General features: G+C 40.2%; 1 protein-coding gene across 5 annotated transcripts in view; it reads right to left on the reverse strand.

Moving 5' to 3' along the window:
* ppm1ba (protein phosphatase, Mg2+/Mn2+ dependent, 1Ba) overlaps positions 1-22,220 on the reverse strand; it is a 53,034-nt gene that overhangs the window by 11,803 nt on the left and 19,011 nt on the right. For all 5 annotated transcript variants that reach the window (XM_088934285.1, XM_088934286.1, XM_088934282.1 and 2 more), the window contains exons 2-4: positions 9,687-10,547; positions 7,212-7,329; positions 1,098-1,209 (exon numbers count right to left, since the gene is read on the reverse strand). In XM_088934285.1, coding sequence (XP_088790411.1) covers positions 1,098-1,209; positions 7,212-7,329; positions 9,687-10,532 — 1,076 coding nt within the window. In that variant the 5' untranslated portion in view covers positions 10,533-10,547. The remainder of the gene's footprint in view (positions 1-1,097; positions 1,210-7,211; positions 7,330-9,686; positions 10,548-22,220) is intronic.

Below are 22,220 nucleotides of genomic sequence, written 5' to 3' on the forward strand. Positions count from 1 at the left end.
AGTTCCAAAGTATCCAGTAAATGCTCAACTTGCGTCAGATGTGATGACTGATATGTTAAATGGGTAACATCAATTTGTAATGCTGATCAAACCACCAAGCAACCACACATCCATGAATAATGGCACTGTCAACCTGGAAGACACCCCTTCCAGCAGAAAAAAAAAACATTGAGTTAAGATCACTCAGTACAATTCAGTAGTAACTAGCATGGCCTTTTGCCTTCTAACGGAATGAGAGTACCCAGCCATGCCAGAGAAATGCACCGCACAGACGTTCATAACCACTAGAACCCTTCACTGCTACAACACAGTGAATGACGATTCATCAGACCACACCATATTTCTCCACTGCTCAGTAGACTATTGCATGTGCTCTTTGCACCACTGGACTCCCAGACATGCATTGCTGGTGAGATGAGTGCATTGTGCAATGCAATCCAACAATAGAATCATGCTCTGTGGAGTTCTCAGTAAACTGCTTGCGCCCCAGGGCGAAATTTGCAGTCAAATGCAGCTGCTTCTATGTTTTGTCATACATCTGAATTTATGGACAAACATCACTATCTTGTGCACTGTCGTGTGTACTTCCTTCCACTGTTGCTCTTTGCCGATGAGTTCAATGCTGACATCACTTGGAAACTGCTGCTCATGAAGCATCAGCAGGTTGAGCTGTCTTGGTCACTGAAACTACTGCCAAACATACCCCAACAATCCCCCCCCTCTTTCAAAGTCCCCAAGATCTCCTGTTGCAGTCACGCTAGCCATAATTTTCGTGAAACCACCATATATGAAAAAATTCTGATTTGCACACAATTTTACGGTTACATATATGCAAGTGGGAACTACTTACAGCAATATAGTTGCAATAATATATATAATATACAGCAATAATATACATCCACTATTAAATCCATGAGTTTGTATTATTTCTACATTTCATTATTTTCCTTTGTTTTATTGCAGAACAAAGTGTGTCATTATATTACAAATTGTGCTCACATGAGCTAAGCTGACTGTATGAAAAGCTAAGTGTGTGAATGACTCGAAGAAAAGGGAAGCCAAAGGGTTCTCAGGTGTGAGGGAATGGAGGTTCATACTTGCTGGCCAGGCCTCCTCCAGGGGGCAGGTTGGGGATGTTTTCAGTCGACAAGTTACGCATCACATGGACCAAATCAGGAACACCCTCCTCACCAGACGTCTCCATGATCTCTGCAAGAGGACCGACACACACAGACAAAAAAGATCAAAACAACCAGCATGTTACCACTTTGTGTAAAAGCACTGGATGTAAACAAGAAATCGATGCATGTTCCAGCTGAACATCCATATAATATACAGACAATACAAAAAATAAAACTGCTAATAATTCCAGTCTGCATGAGATCAAGTCCCAGGCAGCTCAGACAAGAGTCTTTCAACACCAAAAAGAAGATAAAAACAAGGTATACGCATCAATTGAACTGCTCATACTTCATAAGTGAGTAAAATATTTGAATGTACAGTTCACTGCATATTTATATTTAAGAATATAAAAAAAACAAAAAAATAACCTTGTGATACTTTCAATAATCTTAAGACAATTATAAATTCATATGCAATCTGGTTTACTATTTTAGTTCAATTTTTGGCTGAAGTCTTTCCTCAGCTGAAACGGGACACAGCAACCCCTGGCTCTGCAGACAGAGTGAGAAGGCCTGTCTCGTCTGGGTGTGTTCTACATTACAGGCCTAAGAGACTCACTGGAGAGCTCCAGCAGCAGTTTCCAAATGCTGGATTTTTCTTCAAGGCCAGTCCCAGGGAGACCAGCATATGCAGAAGGCCTAGTGTGGAGTGACCTGCTTTTCAGACACTGAGGAACACGTATGAGAACAGGACGTTTTAGAGCAGAGAATATCACACTCGCTGCACACAGACAGCCACACTGTGCTGAAGAGGAGAATAAAACAGTCCTGTGAGCACCAATTGTGCAATGTAGGAAACAGAAAGTCACCTTTCCACATACAAAGATCACACTATGGAAACCAACATTACCACACTGATTTTAACAATATTTTTTTTATTTATTTCTTTAAGCAGAAACAAAAATATTTAGATAACAGTAAGTGTTATTTGAACAGGTTTATTGAAAACCTAGGCTTTTTTCAACAAGACATCAAAAGAAGAAGGAACAAGTACATGTAACTCCATGTTGAAAAGCAGAAAAAATGTTTGCTATGGAGTCTTCTTGTAGTGTGAGGAAAAACGGTCCTCATCAATGCGTTTTAATTCCTCCTGCAAAGAATTTAACCCTTATATGTTCTTTTGCAGCTCACACACCAACAGAGTCCCCACTCAAAGCTCTCCAAAAGAAGATAATTCTTAAGACTCAAAAAAGCAGTTCATGTACTTAAAGGTGGTGCAAAGTAAACTATTAAACTGCTAGGAAATAGGTGATCATTAGCAAGTAATCTTTTCAATATGTAACTTGTGTAAAAGAAAGCAGCAAAAACCACCTTTGAGTTTGAAAGCAGTTTACCGCGGCTGACAGCTGCAGTAATCCAGGTGCAAATTATGAACCTGCCTGCAGGAGGCAAGGCAGACTGGAGGGAAGGTACTGTAGGACAGCAGGGAAGGCCAGACAGAGGGCATACTGCCTGGAGAAGTGAGGGTGTGGCTTCAGGTAGACAAATGAGAAAAGAAGGCTACACTGACTATCAGCAACCAAAGATCCAGCTTCCAACTGCCCACAAACAGAGAAGAAACAGACTCTTCTGGCTATCAAGAAAGGGGATTCTTTCAACAAATAGGGGATAGAAAAGATCAGACAAACATGGAAAGGAAAAAGAGATGCTGTGGTGGGGGGGGGGGGGGGGCTCACCTGGCCATAGCCAAAGAGAGCAAAAGACAGAAGACAAAGAGAGGAGACAGAAGGAGAATAAACTAGTTACAGAACTGGGCCGGCTATAAGAACTGCAGGGAGGAGAACAGGCTGTTCAGCTCTGACTCACACTGGCATCACAGCATCTTGCAGCTCCCAGAGCACAACCCGTTACCCAGCAACAACCAGCCTCATCACATCCTAGTTTCTCCATTCTGCTTCCTTCACATCCTTCTCCCCTGCAGCCATCTCATCCACACTCATCCCGAGCTCAGAACTTGCAATGAAGCCCATCAGATCTGAATGAAGGCTCAGCTCCTGAATTCGGAGCTACTCACAGGCTCAGTGCAAGACTCATACCGCAGATAGCTTAATAAATTACCCTGGTAAAAAAATATGGTAGCATCTTTTTTAATTCGAGTCCTGTTGTGCCACTGTTCCAAGTTCTGCTCAAGACCATTTTTAATCTCTGTACACTAGCCACTGCCGATGTAATAAAATCAAATTCTATTTTGTTACACCGAAAGAGACTGTCACAATGGACAGTCTTGGAATAATACACTAAAGAATAAAGAAATGCAACAGTATTAACTGAGACTAACTAACAATTCCTTCATTTTCTCCATTCATAAATACTTGATGGCTGTGAATTTTTTAAAAGCATGCTCTTTGCCTGCTTTTAATCCCTTTCCTTAAGGCAAACATTCAAAAATGTTTATGGACCAGTGCATTTTCACTAAATTCTTATCACAGCATAATCACTGCTACAAGGGCGCACAATTTCAAAGAAAAGTGCTTCAGCGTGAGCTGATGCAATTATAGCCCTGTGCAAAAGCCTAGACAGTGCGTGTCTTCACTGAAGCAAAATACATAATTTCTGAGGTAGCACTTTCCTTTAAAAAGCAGTTACGAAAACCAGTTCTGGTACAAAAAATTGGTTGCACGCATTTTGTTTAAATACATGGTAAATTAAATTATATGGCCGATTTGTTTACTGGAATCCAATGGAAAACAAAAGTATTTTAAATGAAATTCAAGAATTAAATAAAACGATGTGTACATACACTTTTATTTTGTTAACTGTTAAAAGCTAGGGCAACAGTAATATACAGTAATTACAGAAGTATTCTAAAGTTTTTGTTGGTGTAATAAGGAAAGTCAACTTATAAAGCATTTTTCTGTCGATGACCCCAGTACAGACATCTCACTTTGGGTTATCTATTTCCTGTACTGTATTTCTGTATCCCAGTGATAATACCCAAAAAGTCTTAGCAGAGATGACCTCATGCTCCTTCTGTTACCATGTCTTCATGAAACCAACGTCTGTATGTAGTTCTTCTCACATGTTGGGTCTTGCTCAAAAAAAGACTGTTTTGTTATTGTTACAAATATTAATCCTGATTAATATGTAAGCATCACATCTTGAGAGTTAAATATGCACCTAGGGGCTCTGGCTGTCTTGAAGACACCTGTGCTTCCTGAAGCATCACCTCAGTTGGCCTGCTGTGCAAACAGTGTGACCATGGCTGACCATGAGGCTACTCAGTGCAGTGTAGCAGATGACTTGTGAGCCCAGGGTCAGAGAGCATCTGGTGTCCCTTCAGTGAGTGATGACAGGGAGGAGCTTTTGACATGCCAGCAGTATGAGCCTCATTCCATAAGCACAGGGAAGGCAGAAATAACTGACCTTACTGTGTACATTTTATGCTACGAGCGACAGAACTTACCAACATCATCAGAACTATTAGGCTATCTAATTGTTTTTATTGTTTCAACATTTAGAATCACATATTACTGTTTTGCCCACCTTTTGGACATGCTAATGGAGTTTTCTTACTCATTGTTTGCATTAGTCTCAGAGCACAGTTACAAACCTTGCAACTACACACTGGAAAGAACAAAGAAGTGTAGGCAGACTCCTCTGTTCTATCAATCTGCAAGCCAACTATGTTTTTAATACGTCACAGGCTACACAGCCCGACACAGGAGATTCAGTTGTGAGTGAAGGAGGCGCACATCCTTCACAAGAGCAATGCAACCTTGTAAGTTCCCAAGGAGGTTACAGGGAGCCAAGACAGCCCTGCACACTAATTGCAACCATTCGTTTGGTAATGCTCAGCCAACTGCTTTGCACACCTTGGGTAATCCCCCAGGCTCGAACCCATAACACTCCAGTATCAAAGAGTTCAACTTGTGTTCTGGAGAGAACCTTGACTGGTTCATGCAAATTCAGGTTAATATAAAATAAACACAATACTTTTTTCAATGAGCATTCATGAATTCCTCATGCAGTCTTCCAAACCTTATTGTATACCTCAATTTATCCATATACACAATAGCATACTACAGCATACTATGATGCTAATGCATTTTTATGGTGCTTAAGAAAACCTAAATGCATTACAGCTGAAGCAACAGAGTATAAATTCTCATTTTTCTTTAAATTATTTCCACACAACCTTAAGATTTACTATATGGAAAGCACTATCTGAGGATTGATTTGTCTCATTCCCCCTGTACACAGCAATAAGCAGCCTTATGTTAGTGCTGCAGACTCTGAGCCAAGTCTCAAAAGTGAAACCAGAGATGTAAACAAGAACAAAAAAGTCAAACAAAAACAAGCCTGCTTCTCAATTCCAAGGCCTACGAAACAAGCTCTGACCTCTCTTGCTGACTCAAACAAGCAGCCGTTTGTTTGAACAACATCTTGACCCCCGCCCCCCCGCAAGCTTTGTGGGACTTTCTTGTGAATTAAAAACTAAAGTGCAGATCAGCAGTGTGTTCGGAGGGGGTTCCTTGGGCAGTGCCCCTGCAGGCTCAGTCAATGCCAGGGCTGCTGCCCAGTGTGGGCTGGGGAGGAAGCCCAGGAACACAGGCTGAGGTTGCAGGCAGGCAGCCAGCTCGATGTTCAGCCAAAACATTTTTAACCAAAGCAGGAGACGTAGCTCTTTCTGGTATTTTCAGTGTTCAGGCTACTTTATTCCACAGCTCTCATCCAACTCAAAAGAAGAGTTTACATAACCCCAGACTTTTTAATTTTTTAAATTCTTGCCAAAAACTTTAAATGGCACAGAAAAAACGCAATTACAAGAAAAAATTTTTTAAAGTACTATAGGAAACAAATGGAATCGAAGTCACAACAACCACCAAATCAATTCATGCCATTCATATGCTTAGTTTTTAAGAAAAATAAAAACATTCAGGTAAGCATTAATTAATATATTCATCTCTTCATTTATAACATTTTTACATCTTACTAACATGGTCTGAAAGGTCTCATCAAGTGAAGAGAATCTGGCTTCGTGAACAGATTTCAAAATAGTTTTCGATCAGTGATGCTCTATCAACAAATACTACCATGAAAACATGGTATGAAATTAATTTAAATGACAGAGAAAATACTGAGTGGGTATACACCAGTATTCAATGTGAATGATGTGGGTTATAACACAGATTGCCTGGTGTCTTTGAAAAATACAGAAACCTCTGTTTTTAGTACAGTATATGTATTTTTAATAGCAGCACAGACATGTTCCACTGTCTTAAAAACAAGAGGTTTTTAAGACAGTGAAAGCAGTCTGTTTTTAATTGCCTTTCCTCTGCTTTATACCATGCAGATGCTTTTGCTATGAGTACACCAAACCAAAATTTCCTTTGCATTGTCATTTATCATTTGATGTGGCTGTAGACTCAGTTACGTTACAGTTCAGTTATTTATATAGTCAGCAGAGCTTCAAACCTTTCAGTGACATTTCTAGAATGAGACTCTACCACATGGTTAACCTTATACTCAACATTACACTCCAATAAAGGTTAAGCCTACTATTTACTAAAAAAAAAAGAGTAAGTTAATCATGTCATCCCAAAAGACAGTCTGATTAACCCTACATTGGATCACAGCAAGCTTTCACACCTATCCAACATTGTACTTTCCTAATGGAGAAAAATCAAACAATTCACACATTCAGATTCCCCTAAAATTACTGAGGTACTACAGGTGGGGAAATGACAGAATCACATATGTTACTTACCGTAGTTCAATGCCTTATTATGCCATTGTGAGCAGGCTTAAACAGGCTTAAAGCACTTTGATTTAAGTCAAGCAGTAAAATCACTGCACAGAGAAAAGTGTACACTTGCCTTCAGCTGGATTCGTTTGACAAGTTAAAGACTTTGATCTGCAAATGTTCTATATGCGAGGTGAGCTGAATACTTCTACCTGTTGCTTTGCTGGTGTAAGAACAAGACAGCAGGTAGACACACTGCCTGTCCAAGCTATTAGTTATGGTGGTTTGTACAATGTTTTGTATTTGCCATAGTGATTTCCAGATGAAGTGACCAGCTCTATTCTTACCTTCCACTCGTGACTCCAAGTACTTGTCCAGCTCAGCATCTTGCTTCACTGCCTCTTCCGACACCTTGGGAGCATTCATGAAACATACTAGCACAACACTCATGTTATCACGACTCCCCTGCAACAGAAAGACAGGACTAATCACACATTGCTCTTTTGCAAAGGAATGAAGCCCATAGAAAACATCTGAAACACTTGTCCTTAACAGCTGTTCTAATCTTATTACTAGATTGAGAGATATGTGAGAATAATCTAGTCACAAAAGAGTTTATAAAGTTACTTGTTTATCTTTTTAAAAAGGAATTCTGCATTATTTTATTTCTTCATAAACCCAGAGCTACAAAATGCCTAACCTTGGCATGAGTCCATACAGTGTGTTAAAAGAAAGCTCCTTGTTTATCTTTGGGAAGAATTCACCATATGCACTAAAATGAAAAGACACAAGTTCCCATCTTTTTTCCACACCACAAGACGCAATACACAAGACATTATAAACACTGGCAGAGAACAGCAGACAGATGAAACACTGCACTTCCCTCTGCTGTAGTTTCAGAATGACATAATTGGGAGACAATATTAATTTTACACACTGGAAAACAGGATGTTGAATGTATTACATGTCCAGTAGTAAATCTGATTTTTGTATTCAGTATTGCATACAGCATTTTTGTACACTGAGATACTTAATGTAAAGGAAAGGGCCGTTTCACACTGTCAGAGCTCTTCACTTTAGAACACTAGACAAATCGCTCTAGACCTGACTGTTACAGAAAATGAACAAGCCAATGAACCCAAACTTCCAGCTTAAATGACCTCTGATTAATGAAGGCTGTGACAAGCACATGCCTACAGGCGCTTTGCAAAGCATGCTTTCTGCCTGCCACAGTTCTAATAATAAACAGTTAGAGAACTGTTTCTGATCTTCACTGCCCGGGTCAGAAGTGCCTTCTTTTTAATGAAAGCAACAGTACCAAAATGGGTAATACTTAACATAATGAAGGCTGAAAATAAATCTTATGGTCAGAATCTATTTTAATAAACTCACAATTATAATCCACAAGCAGTGCATTGTCATGTTTTGTAGCCAAGGTAAAGTTGTTTAGGGTTTCAGGTTTGTCCCAGGCCTCCTGCTGTACCAGATCTCCTCAGGACAGCAGTGTCAATAGACTCACAATGTCAAGGGTGTGGCTGGGCCTGAATGCATCCTGTGCCACAAACGAAGGGTTTAACCCCCTTCTTTATTAACTTAAAGCAAATTTCAAAAAGCCCCAAAGTAAAACTTTTAAAATTATTTAACATGAAGAATAAAAGGTAGTAAATCAAAGGCTTCTGTACAACGAAATTAACCCCACGTTGGGCCACTGCCAAAGCTGACCCCTGAGGAACCTCTGGTTCAACAAAATCAAAACCAACAAAAGCACGTACGGCTCCTACTTGGCTACACTAGGAAAGGATATGCTAACTGTGCACACATTCACACTCACACAGTGTGATGTGTTGAAGGATCAATCAAAACAACGCACATTCTGATAGACAGTTAAAGAGGGATTTGGCAAGACTTTATTTCTGATTCAGAAAACGTTTCATAAGAAAATCACTAAATATTACGAAGGGGAACTGGGACAGATGACCACAAGATTCCATATTCAACACGCCATCACTGTTAAATCGGCAGGGCAAATGACAGTCACTCTCTGAAACTGAAAATAAATGTTACATTCTTTGTTGAAAGGATTCATTTATAAAGTGGCACCATGCTGCTGTATCAGTGAATCTGTGGTCATGAGAGTCAGGAAAAGTTAATACATTACTTTCCTCAGATTAGCACAGAGTCAGTATCTTATCTCTGTAGTGAATGGACTCAGCAGGAGCTTTACAGCTGGGGTGGATATTAAGAAGCCTTGTGACCTCATCTGGGTAATGCAGAGTCAGCAGGCCAGATTTACCCAGCTTCAATGCATGCTTTCTTATTCGTTTTTGAACTTCCCATAAAAAAGCTAGTTGTTTCAAGTTAAGAAAGGGCAAGACGCATATAAATCTGAAACACAATGAGCCAGGCTTGTAACATTTGCAAAAAAAGCATTAAAATAACTAAAATTAGGAATGGCTGAATCACATTCACCTGAATGTTAAAACGGAACAAACAGAACCATCAGACAAGCAGTCTGATACTGTCAAGACCCTGTGGCCATTACATAAATGATCACTTACAAGGAAAACAGAACTATTTGCACTGCTTGAAAGCCGAGAAAAAAAAGGAATGTTATTTTCATCCAATTTCTACCACAAGGCTTTCTGCACTGCTAAAGCTGAATTTTTTTTGTAATTTTAGTCTTGATTCTTCTAATATTTTCCCATCCTTGATGTACGCTTAATGATTTTTTAGAAACACACATATACATTACCTACAAAAGATTGACCAGAACAGCTGTTGTGTATAGGCATGACAACCAAGCACAGTGCAATCCCACATACCTTGTGTAGACAGGTGTCCACCACAGAGTTGCACACCTTCTCCAGATCATCTGTGACCTCCAGCCGGGACTTGACAAACTCGCAGAGCTCCTCGTTGCTCATGACGTCCCAGATCCCATCGCAGGCTAGCACCACAAACTCATCCTCCTCGGCCCGTGGGATCTCGTACACCTCCGGCTCGGGTGACACCAGCTGCTCCGTGGGTCCCTTGCCGTCCACGCACTTGTAGTCGTAGTCCCCAAGGGCGCGGGAGACGGCCAGCGAGCCGTTCACCCTCTGGATCATCACGCTGCCACCGGCATTCTGGATGCGCTCCTTTTCCCGCGGGTTGCAGGGCTTGTGGTCCTGCGTGGAGAAGCAGACCTGGGAGCTGCGGTACAGCACCGCCCGCGAGTCGCCACAGTTGATGAAGTAGAGGTGCTCCGGTGACGCGAGCACGGCCACTGCCGTGGAGCCACTGCGGTCCATGCCGTTGCGCAGGTCGGAGAAGTTGCGCATGTACTCGTCGATCTTCAAGAAGCCGGCCCGGATCCCGCTCTTCACACTCTCGACGGTGAGATCCGGGGAGGAGCCGGGCTTCTCTGTGCCGCGGAAGTTCTCGTTTCCCGTGATGTGCTCTAGGAGGTGCTTGGAGCAGTAATTGGCTACTCGGGAGCCAGCGTGCCCGTCGTACACTGCAAAGAAGGACCAGTCCTCCAGGCCATGTGGGATTCCCACCACCGCTGTGTGAGCGTCCTCCATCTCCACGCGCCAGCCCTGCATGCTGCTCAGCCCATAGCGCAGACCGTTGCCTGCACCATGAGCGTTGTGTTTCTCCGTCTTCGGTTTGTCCAGAAATGCACCCATTGCTCAGTGCGCCACCTGGGAAACAAACCGATAAAACGTTTATAGCTACAAATAAACTGGTCCCTCTTGACCCCCTTTAAAAACTTCATAGATCTTGGTTTCCACAAGGGTTTTTGCCTCTTCGTTTATTCATCCTTAAGAAAACAAAAGCTGCCCTAAAAAACATCACTTCAGGTTAATTTCTTTACATTAAAAACAGGTTTGTATGACCACCCTAAAGCGGTGTACTGTTTCCAACAATTTGGAAAACAGGAATGGTCAGAGTTCAAAGAAAGGCAAAAAGATAAGGTGGCACTTTTGTAACCAGGTTCATAAACAAGCCTCAGCAATAACCCAAGTGGTTACATTATTACAATGGCACAGACAAGCAGTCTGTAGCTGTGAAAAAGAGAGCTTACCAAAATTAATTTGTTAAACAGAGATCAGAGGACAAGCGGGTTCCACTGCACAAGGCTAAGAAAAACCTACTCGAATACACTGAAGTTTGATCATACTGAGTCACTGCCTGAAACCACCAAGGCATCTCCCCTGAGCATCCTTAACAGATACATTTGTACAGTAAATGGTCAAAAACAGACGTGTACAGCAAATAGCCAAAAACAGATGTGTACAGTAAATTGTTTGCACTCTCCAGATATTCATTCATCTATAACTGCTTGTAGTTCATGATAGCATGTATGTTGAAGTCTAATGTAAATTAGAACGATAGCGGCAATGCATACAAAAAGTAAAAACAATTCAGCCACTTGACTACTGTAAATGAATACCAGTGGCAAAAAGGGCACATGACTAAGTTCATCCACCATGTCAATATGAAAACACCTGCCTTTAATCCTCCATAATCCTCATATTTATGTTAAAAGAGAAATGTATGATTTATGACTCAGATGGAGATAAGCTTTTCTTCCTTAGGTAACAGATCACTACTGAATGCATGCTCCCCTCTAAATGATTACTCATATTGCTGCAGTAACTGCAAAGCCATAATAAGCATATTTATATTGCTGGTTAGATATCACAACTGAAAATTCATAAGTATTGTATTTACATGAAAGGAGCAGTTTTAAAAAATCCAAACAATACTGATGCCAAAAGGGGATGATGGTATATTTGACCATTCCTTCATGCAGAATCTCTCCAGCTTCTCCGGATTTCTGACTTCTGCTAGTGATCAGCTGATACCTTAAATTGTGTACTAGAGGCTCTAACAACGTACCCGTCATTGCCTGGTCTGTATGGTTTTCCTCCTATGAATTCCACGTGTGACCAAGCTTTAGCTTCATGATAGAAGGAACCAGTTTCTAGCCAAAACATCCTAATCAACTTTGTAATTCATCTGTTCCTCAGTTCTAACTAGGATACGAAAACATTGGATGCAAACAAACTATCTACTCTTCACAGAATGGATACCATTCCTTTTCGAAATTATCTTCACCTTCATCACTTACATTCCTGATGAAACTACCAAAAACTCAATTTGTGATTCCAAGCACACACCATGTGTTCCCATGTGACCTGGAAATTGATCAGCTGCTGTCTGTCAAATTCATCTTTTCTTTGAACATCGCCTTGAAACTCAGTCACACACCCCAGAGTCACACAAAGGACACACACCCCAGAGACACACAAAGCTGTCCCAAAGTTTGCACTTTCAAACTGAAGACTACTTATGATTAGGACCTACTGGGCTGAGGTCTGAGTCCATGAAAGAACACTAACACGAGCACATTATACAGGCATTTACTGCTAATTCCCCTCTCCCACTAAGTGCCTGACAGAAGATACATCAACTAGTTTGGCAACGGGCGTCCCAAATGAACGTTTAATAGACAGGGCTGACTGTGTGTCTATCTTAACGACCACAAATGACCCAGATAACAGAAATAGAAAATCATTATAGACTCAGCAGGTCTGAAACAGCAGCATCTACCGGGCACTGGAAATCGGAGGGGAACATCACAAGCTGGAAAATCGGTGTCCCTGAGTTTAAGTGAGAAGTCAGGAATGGATTTTTTCAGAACTCTGTAAAACATGCATGTTTGATGTTGCCACAGCACAAAGTATTTCCATCACTAAGATGGTGATGGTAGCTACATCTCAATCATCTCAAAAGGAGTCAAATGTCTATTATGACATTTATATTATATATAAAGTCTACATAAATAAAAATCTATTCCTAAATATAAGAATATATTTGAGTCTTGCCTCTTGAGTAAAAGGCTGCTTTGATATGAATTAATGAGGAAAATGCCCTATTGTATTTAAAACCAATAATTAACTGTATACTCTGGCTGATGTATCTTGCCTGTACAAACGACCAACAGAGTAACAGCAGTAACCTGAACGTGAAGAAGTTCTACAGCATGGTGAATGACCCTGTAGGCTGGCCCAGTCCCCAGGACAACCCAGGCATCACATGCGCACTACTGCCCTGAAGCAGGCATTTAAAAGAACAGATTGCAAAGGTTGTTTTTGATTATGAGCATCTGAGAAGAGAGGAAAACCGCTCACAGACGATAACACAGGGTCTTCGTTCTGTTGCGCTTGTCAAGAGGTAACAGGTGAAAACGTTCTGTGCCGTACTGCAAGTGTGTCATGTATGGCAAACGTATAAACTGTTCCAAGAAAAGTGTTCACGGGCTCATGTGTGGTCAAGTGCTGGACATCCAGCCAGCTGTTAAAATATTATCTTACCTAAATCACAGAACTCACAACATGCAATATTTAGATGTCATCAATGATATATTTTTTCAATGTCTCGATCTGAAGACAGCTCACTTCCCTCCCTTTAAATAATAAATTTCAAACATTCCAGGAGTTAACACTAAGTTTTATTTTAAAGCAAACCAAAATGTTAACTCTCTAAACTGTAGACTCATAAGGTTTTCAGTTAAGGCACGAGATAAAAGGTTCAAGTTTCAACAGAAGAGGGAACTGTTTTAACAAGAGCCATTATCAATACTGCAGGATTATTTGTCACAAAGCTCTCAAGCAACAATCTGCAGTGTGTGACAGTGCTGAGCAGCTTGACAGCACACCTGGCATTTATCCATTCGCAGTGGGGCTGTCACCCACTTCACTTGACAAAGGTGTGGGGCAGGAAAGCACTGGCACCTTGTCTGTCCACATACATAAAACAGAAGGGGGAATATCTAGCGAGATAACTTCCGTAAACTTTTGTTCTACCCGTGGCAATGACTGAGCACAATCTGAAAAGTCCTTTTTTGTTTCAAAATCTGCAATCAATAGATTTATGCTCACTAAATATAACGTTACATCTAACCACTGTTCTATCAAATGAACTGTGAACAGTCTCATTAAAAAAAATGAAAGTCAGTCCACACTTTAGGATTTAGAAGTTAACACAAAATACTTCCAACACACCACTCTAGATTATATTTTCATTGTGATGATAACCTTCTTAGGCTATGGCAAAAACAACAAAATTCATGCAATCTAGCTGGATGAAGCCATCTTTCTGGAAAGTAACTCAGTATAAAGTATGTTATCTGTAAATCAAACTCACACAGTAGACAGAAGTCTTGACACACAGCAGGCGGATGTAGAACATGTTAACCTGGTGGAAGATTATTACTGGATCCCACTGCCAAATGAAGCCAAATACCAAATGACATGTAGATAAGGTTTTGAAAAAGCTAAAGATTGGACTTGTTCGTTCAATTACTTTTATAAAAAAAAAATCTAAAATTGTAATATTCAAACCTGTAAAAATCTTTAACCCCATACCTCACCTCCTTAAATGTATAACTACAGACATCTATACCACACGGGACTATTACCCAGCAGTGGTTTTCCTAATTTAACTATCTCTAAGAACACCTGTCTCACATTTTCCTGTGCTTACTAATCTATAGCCACCCCTGCTGTGTAAAGTTGCCAATCAGAACACCAATTACACAAAAGCTTTTCTGCCATCCTGTGAGTCACTTGCTTAGGTGTTACATCAACGCGCTTTCAGCACAGCTAACAGCTGTACAGTCACAGCCTTGAAAGTAAACTCTCCTGTTTCCTTTAGTTCTCCCAAGCTACTGCGAACAATCTCCAGTCTGGGCGACAGGACTGGAAAGCAGCAGCTGGAGCAGCATGACAGCCTGTGTGGGGCATGTTTGGGCACAGTAGTTTAAAAAAAGCCAGGGAGGTACTGACGTACCTACAAAAACATCAGTAGTTTTAGAGCAACAAATCTCTTAGAGATTCCTTTCAACACACTGGTTGGTTATTTTGAACCCAAAGGCAGACAGGGCTATGGAGGCTGGTTTCTTTTTGTGCCTTTGAGGTAACGATTGTCGGGTGGACTGCTGAAGGTGACAGTGTGATGTGCGCAGAGCTCAGTGAAGCCTCTCCCTCTCCCTGGAGCCCAAGGCCACCGAAAGGGTTTCCAGTTCTGCAGGAAGATGTCAAGAGTGCACAAACCCCAGACAAGGCTGCAAGGAAGCGTGGGTGTTGCAATACTGGTTTACAATGTCAACTGTCTTCATACCCATCATACCCACAGCGTGCAGGAATTAGAATGCAGAACAGTTAAACCGGTTTTGTTAAATTCAAGAAAAGTTATAATAAAACACTTTTTCACAATATGTACTTCATCCAGGAACCCTTTACAGGACTGGTACTCTCATACAAAAAAAACTGACTGAGACTTTACATTAGACATCTGGACATCATTATTATTAGATTTTGTTTCTCAAGACAGCTTCATCAAATCACAGTCATAGTGGCGTGGAGGCAGCTGCAGGGCTAGCAAAGTTTAATCCAGAACAGACTGAATAGAGAAAACCTTTTTGCTGAATGGTACAATTACACTTGTACTCATTTCAGTTTTGATTTCAACAGGTATAGACACGAGATTCCACATCAGCGTAAAAGTCATGAAGCCCACGTCGATCTGGTCAGTCCAGCCTTGAACACTGTTTAAACAAGAAATGATGTGCACCAAAATGGACTGTACCTAAGGCTACTGGATTAGTTCCATAACAAAATGAACAATATTAAGTTGTACAAATATTTAAAGTGCTCTTTTTATCCTCCTAAAATATTTATGCATTATGCATAATACAAGAAGGCTTATGATTCCTAACCACACTGCGAGATAAAGCAGCACAGCATGTCTACTCAGAAAATGCACAACCCTGCATGTCACTGAGGTTTCCCTTAGTTGTATCGATTCAGGGCAATAATGAATTCACCGAATAAAATAACAAACACATTATTAAGCCTATGTAAACTCTAAACAATTTTCATGAATACAGTTTCATGAATTACTTTGCTTTACATGCTTGAAAACAAATCAGAAACATTTTGAAAGTAATTAAAACAAAGTTTCTTATTTACTTACTTTCTTAATATGTTTACTTAAATGCATTACATTGCAGTATAATTAATACTTATTTCCATTTTACTTACAAAAATGTAAAAAGATGTCCATTCAAATACTCATATTTTTGTGAACCTTAAGTGTCCAAGAAAAACAAATCAGAATAAACCTCTGACGGACCTGCAGTAAATGTCTTTAAGTAGAAATGACAAAATGCCATATTTCCGTACAGTATTCTTCAATACGTGTCTTATTAATAGATCACAAGTGTTACCTAACCTTGGGTTACAAAGAATTTAGAAGCTTTAAGCTCCTTTGACCAAACCTCACCCTTAAGAACATTACACATTACAAAAATAGAGGTATAAATGTATTACTGTTCTAAATTAGGCACTAACAAAATCCAGCTTGGATAAACCAAAGAATTAGCGGTGAGATCACTTTCTGTAGTTCAGGAATTATAAAGAAACTGCCTCCAACTGAAAGCACAATTTTAAAAATTATGAACAGAAAAAGATTATAGAGAAAAACTTTTTCCAGACCTATTGTCTCTACTAGCCAGCTAGGACTAAAGGCAAAATAAGTCATGTTAAAGAATACACTGCAACCATGCACAGGGCTAGGACGGCCTTCTCACTGGCAACCTATGTGGCACTAAAAATAAGGTGCCCTGCTTTGCTTGATGTACCATTCCAGCTCTCGTGTGGGTCCAGCGCACAGAGCAGAAATAAAAAGCATGTTTCCAAAAAAGGCCTATGGCACTGGAGCAGGCAGCCCTGTCAGGTGGCTTGTTCTGCAGTGTCATGGCCCAAGTTGCCCAGCTGTCCAGCACGCCAAAAATGCTACACACGGAGTCTATTTATACTGAGCGGGTTGGGTTTCAAAATCTGCGGGCAGAGCAGGGCAACACCATCCCACCCCATTCATTCGAAGGGACTCCGGCGAGCACAAGGAAGTCCCCAGCCTTGAGAGAGAGAGAATGGGGCAAGGAAGAAGGAACTGTAGGCTTTCCACAAAAACCCCTGCCCTTCAGAACAGCGTTCCTTCAACTCTAGATGCCAGGCCACACATGGATCAGCCTGTGGTGCTCATGTGTATTATAGAGCTGTCTAACAAACCTGCTCCTCCTCACATCAGATTATGCGCCAACATTACAGAATATTCTTTTATAAGACAAAAGAAATGATTGCTGACTAGAACGCCCTAAATTATGGTTATAAAAGAACAGTTCTCTAGAGGAAAGTATTAATATTTTCTCTCCCCCTGGACCAAAACACTTAACATGTTAAAAGAAATTTTAAAAAAAGAAAAAGAGGCACCTCTCTGTATAATTCAGGAACACCTGTTCCACAGATCAGTCCTTCACTGAACTATAATCGCTGTTTTCTCCTCCTTTGATCATTTTATAGTATTAGCATTTGTGAACAGACACGACCTAAAAATAATGGTTCATTACTTATGGATGGCTCATGCTTTTGAATGCATAACCCCAGGCATGAGACACTTGAAAAAATAAATCAATCAATAAATAGCAGCAGGAAATGAGGCTATCACTTTGATGTGTTTTCTTTGGCAATTCAAATTGAGACCTAAACAGCTGAGTTGTAAATCTCTGATCCTAGTCACCAAACTTCTCTGTTCTTTCTCCAACAGTGTCTTCTTGTATTTGATTTAACTTCACCCATTGAAATGTGCAATCTTTGTAATATTTCTATACCTACTGCTACCTCAGCATCTCTACCAGACTTCCTATATTTATCTACACAAAGTAAGAATACAGATCTAGCTTTAGAACGGTGTATTATCAGAAAACTCAAAAGACAAAAGAACACCATTTAGTGAACATTCATTTTTAAACAAGATTTCTGCTCGATAGGTCTGAATGACGTACCAATCAAATGGCCACCTCCTTTAACATGCCTTCATAAAGAACACACTATGAAATGTTGCCTGTTATTGCAGACAGTATTCAGTGATGTAACCAGGCTGCTGTGAGGTGCTCTATTTCCATAGTTACCCTAGTGGAGTGGCAGCTACATGGTTTCTATAGTGACCGAAGAGCATGGGCTCTGCTGGGAAGAGATCATCACCAGGCTGCAAGACTCAGAGGACAGCATCCCTTTATATAGCTCAGGCAACACAGCTTCCAGACAAGAATTTTCTACACTTCTAGTGTACTTCAGCAGATGTGCATTTGTGTGGTGCAGTATAGTTAAGATTTATGAATCGATATCTCTGCTTCCTAAAGCTTCATAGAGATTGTACTTAGAGATGAACAAAAAAGCATACATTTCAGCACATCTGATTATATACTAAGCTTCCTCTTCTAAAGAGGATGCAAAACAGCAATCCAGCTCCAGCCATTTAAGATGATCTGAAAAACAAGGACCCCTGGCTACATTAATATTGCCATACACAAATAAAATTTAAAAATGACCTCTTACGAACACCTCACAAAAATGAGAAATGACTCAAATAATCAAAGCTGAACCAATGAAAACATGTAAAGTTGACATGTAAACAATAAAGTTGCTTGTGAAGGACAGTGCATTAACAGTGCAGGGGAACAAATAAAAAAATATGGCTACAGCTGCTTATATTTCCTTTTTCTGAAAATATATATTCCGCACAAATGAGAAAAATGTAAACACTTACGTTATATAAACCAAGATAGTAAGCAACATAAGACAGACTTTAGACATTAATAGGTCCTAAGTAATATATAGAGTAATATTTTTAATGTTGAAAGAAGACATACAAACGATGAAGTGTTTCAGCACAATGTGAAGTTTCTCGCCTGACATATCAGGAGAGGCTGCAGCTTGGCCCTAGCTGGTCGATTGAGGGGCACTTTTAACATGGTGTGCTTTGCCTGTGGATAGTTTGGTATGCTTGTGTGTTGTGTCCTGAAAGCATGGAGACATAAGGCTACTGGAATGTTAAAGATGTCTAGAATTTGTTAACTATAGCACTCTTTTGGTTAATAATGCAAAGCATCATCAGCATACTGGAGTTGAGCACGTGCTGTCGTATCTCTATAACCCAGCAGCCAGAAGTTTGTAGGATCCTACTACCATAATGAGTTGCATGAAGGCATGGAAGTGATTCGGCCTTGCCACCCTTTTCGAGACAATGCGGAAAAGCAGAGCATCGTTACAGGGAACTGAGTGTATCTGGGGCTCTCGACAGCATGAGGACAGAGAATTCAGTGCTAACTGCAGCTAAATATTTGGGTCTCCACGGTGGGATTTCTGACTAACTCACACAAGCTGACAAATAAGCGTTTTAGGGGTGGGATAAATAGAGATTTACCTGCATACCCAATCAACTCATTTAAAGACCAGAAGAAAATCAGTATTGTCCGATTTCACCTGTGCAATTGAGAAGAGCATGAATTTAAACATAACATTCTGAATATAAAACCTATAACAAATATAGAAAGAGCATCTTGTTCAAATCTGACATCTTTCACCTATAATTAGGGTCATACAAGCCTGTTTTTCTGCCGAAAATTCAATATAAAAAATAAGGAAAAAGAGGAGAAGGTACTGTATGCTCATCATGCCTGTGTGTTATCTGCTGCAACTTGGCGAAAGAAGAAAAGCCTCAGAAAACACGGGATCATCAGAAAGACATAAAAGGGATCTACAAATAACAGGAATTTCACATGTGACCATGTCAATAACTATTCAGCTGGGTTTATGAAACATTCCACCTGTTCCATACAGTACACAGAAAAATCAAATACAGTACTTAAGTCAATAAATCCTATGTAACAATTATAAAAATACCATTTAGGAACACCAAAAATTAAAGTTAGAATGATAAAGATTAATTATATACACTTGAAAACATGCTTCTAATCTGTTGCTTAAAAACTATATTTAATATTTCAATAGTATGTGAAATCCCCTGAGCACTGATAATCTCTTGCCCAGCGTCCTGTTTACAGTTTAGGAAATACAGTCACCCAGCCTAGCATAGTTAAAACTGCAGTTGCATGCATTGTATAACTTCTTATTTTATTCACCGTCATAAAGCCAGTAAGGCTGAGGACCAAGGTTTATGATTAGCTCGTTATGATTAATAAAATCACTGACAAAATGGGAAAATGTATTACACTGGACCCTAAAAACCCTGGAGCCCCTTTTGTTTTTTCCATCCATTCTCTAACTGCTTTACTCAATCCAGAGCCTATCCCAGCAAGCAACAGGCAAAAGACTGGCTACACTCTGGACGGGACAACAGTCCAGCCATCACAGGGCACACAAGGCCAATTTTCCCAAAAGCCAATTTCCTTGCAGCATGTCTTTAGACTGTAGGAGTAGACAGGAACAACCAGAGATAACCCACACGTACAAACAAACACCACCCAGACAGCACCTCGGGAATCAAACCCAGGTCCCCAGCACTGTGAGGTAGCAGTGCTAGCCACAGCACCACCACCAACCTCCCTTTTGATTTTTGAAAAAGCTCATCTCCTAGAAACCTTTTGTTAGTTACGCAAGAGGAAATGTGTAATAGTGCACTTGAACCTCCATTTTCATTCTGTGCAGAAGGTATGTGCAGAAAGAAAAAATGCTTGTTGAGTACGTTTACCATACAGCATCATGCACAGCTGGGTCTCTACGTCATCAATTAATGATCTTAGGAGCTGTTTAGTCACATAACAGCAAGAAAATTTAGGAGAAGCAGTGTAAATTTCTGCATGCCGACAATGCTGGAAACTGCTCCCTTGAAGTAGGCCATTTTTAACACTCAGGACTGACTGAAGATAGAAGTTAAACAAAACTCTGAACAAGCACGCAGTTCAATTAAATCATTCATTAGCACTTTAGACTGCGGGCTCTGCTGGAATAAGAAACAGAAGACAATGTTCTTCCAGGAGCAGGGCTCAGATCTTTTGTGCTAAGGTACACTACAAACAGAAACTAAATCCCCATCCCAATTCATTTGGTTTTAACTTTAAGTAAGCTTTCCATTTTGGAAATACACAACAATCCCAGAGCCATTTTCACTTCTGATTTCCATACTGTATATCCCTAATTTCAAAAATGTTGTGTTGCTGACTTTGTTCTAAAACCAGGCAACTGAATGGACCTTCACACCCCAGTGACTTTCAAAGGGTCAAGATAAAACACAGCCACAGCATCACCCATCAATTTCACACAATATTAAAATGAATCTCAAAATGTAAAGTAACCTGCATCTAATGAAACTCGGGGTCACCTTTTTGGAGGTGTTCATAGAGCCTACAGTGAAAACTTGTTGACTTTTTAAACTGTTAGGCTAAAACCAAACATCAAAGCATTTCAATCTAGAGCCCTTTTGTTATTTTGTAAAGCAAATTCACCTGAAGTCTCATTAAGGCCTTTAATGGTCCTTAACAGGGTCTGTTCTGATGCACAACTGGAAAAAACTCTGGAAACCACTGTGCTGAATGCAAATCCTTATGTCGTACAGTCCCTATTCCCTATTGCAAGCTCTTTGCAACTGCTTTTTGCATCCAATGCAAATAAGAAAAATATTTTAAATCAATACGAACCCAAATGTGATCCAATTCAGATGGTTCACAACAGCACAGGGAAAGCTGGGGGAAGACTATGGTTTGTGAAGCTACAAACTAGCCCTCCACTTAGAGGAAACTCAGTGCAGGTTCTCAAGGGACAGAAGGCCGAGTTGCAGGTGAATGTGGTCGGGCTGCTTGAACTTACACTTCTCAGCCCAGAGTGCTGAGCTGTGCTAGATCGTTCAGGTTCAATCCCCAAGTTCCTTACTCTGCATCTACTTCTCCCAGATAAGAGCACCAATGTGGGCTTGGCACTTCCGAGTCCTATTTACCCCCAAAGAGCAGATCTGTACGATTTAGCGTTCATGTTTCATTTTCCAAACTGCTTACATTTATTATACCCCTTTTTATCTTGCATGCCAAGGAGACAACACAATTCTAAAAATAAAGTCAACAGGACAACGTTGCCAGGCTACCCCAAGTACTTCTATCTAAACACAAGTTTACTTCATTTAGCATTCCAGCAGGCTACCCTGAACTGGGGTGCATTGAAAATAACTTGATCCCATTCTATTTTCAGCCAACCAGGCCATAAAAGGGAAAATTTTACAACATGCGCATTTTCTACATGTGAAAACAGAGACTTATAACAACCATTTTTGTTTTCATTTTAATATTCCCATTGTATATATATTGTCATATATTATATATATTGTCATATATATACAAACTGTTTTTTCTTTTCAAATTACTATTGTACAACCCCCCCCCATAAACCTGTGTATTTTGGCTGAACTTTTGAAGAAACTCAGAAAACTGACGTAAAAGATTCAGCGCATGTGGG

Source organism: Atractosteus spatula, chromosome 15, assembly GCF_055471065.1.
Source record: "Atractosteus spatula isolate fAtrSpa1 chromosome 15, fAtrSpa1.hap1, whole genome shotgun sequence".
NCBI classification, from domain to species: domain Eukaryota; kingdom Metazoa; phylum Chordata; class Actinopteri; order Semionotiformes; family Lepisosteidae; genus Atractosteus; species Atractosteus spatula.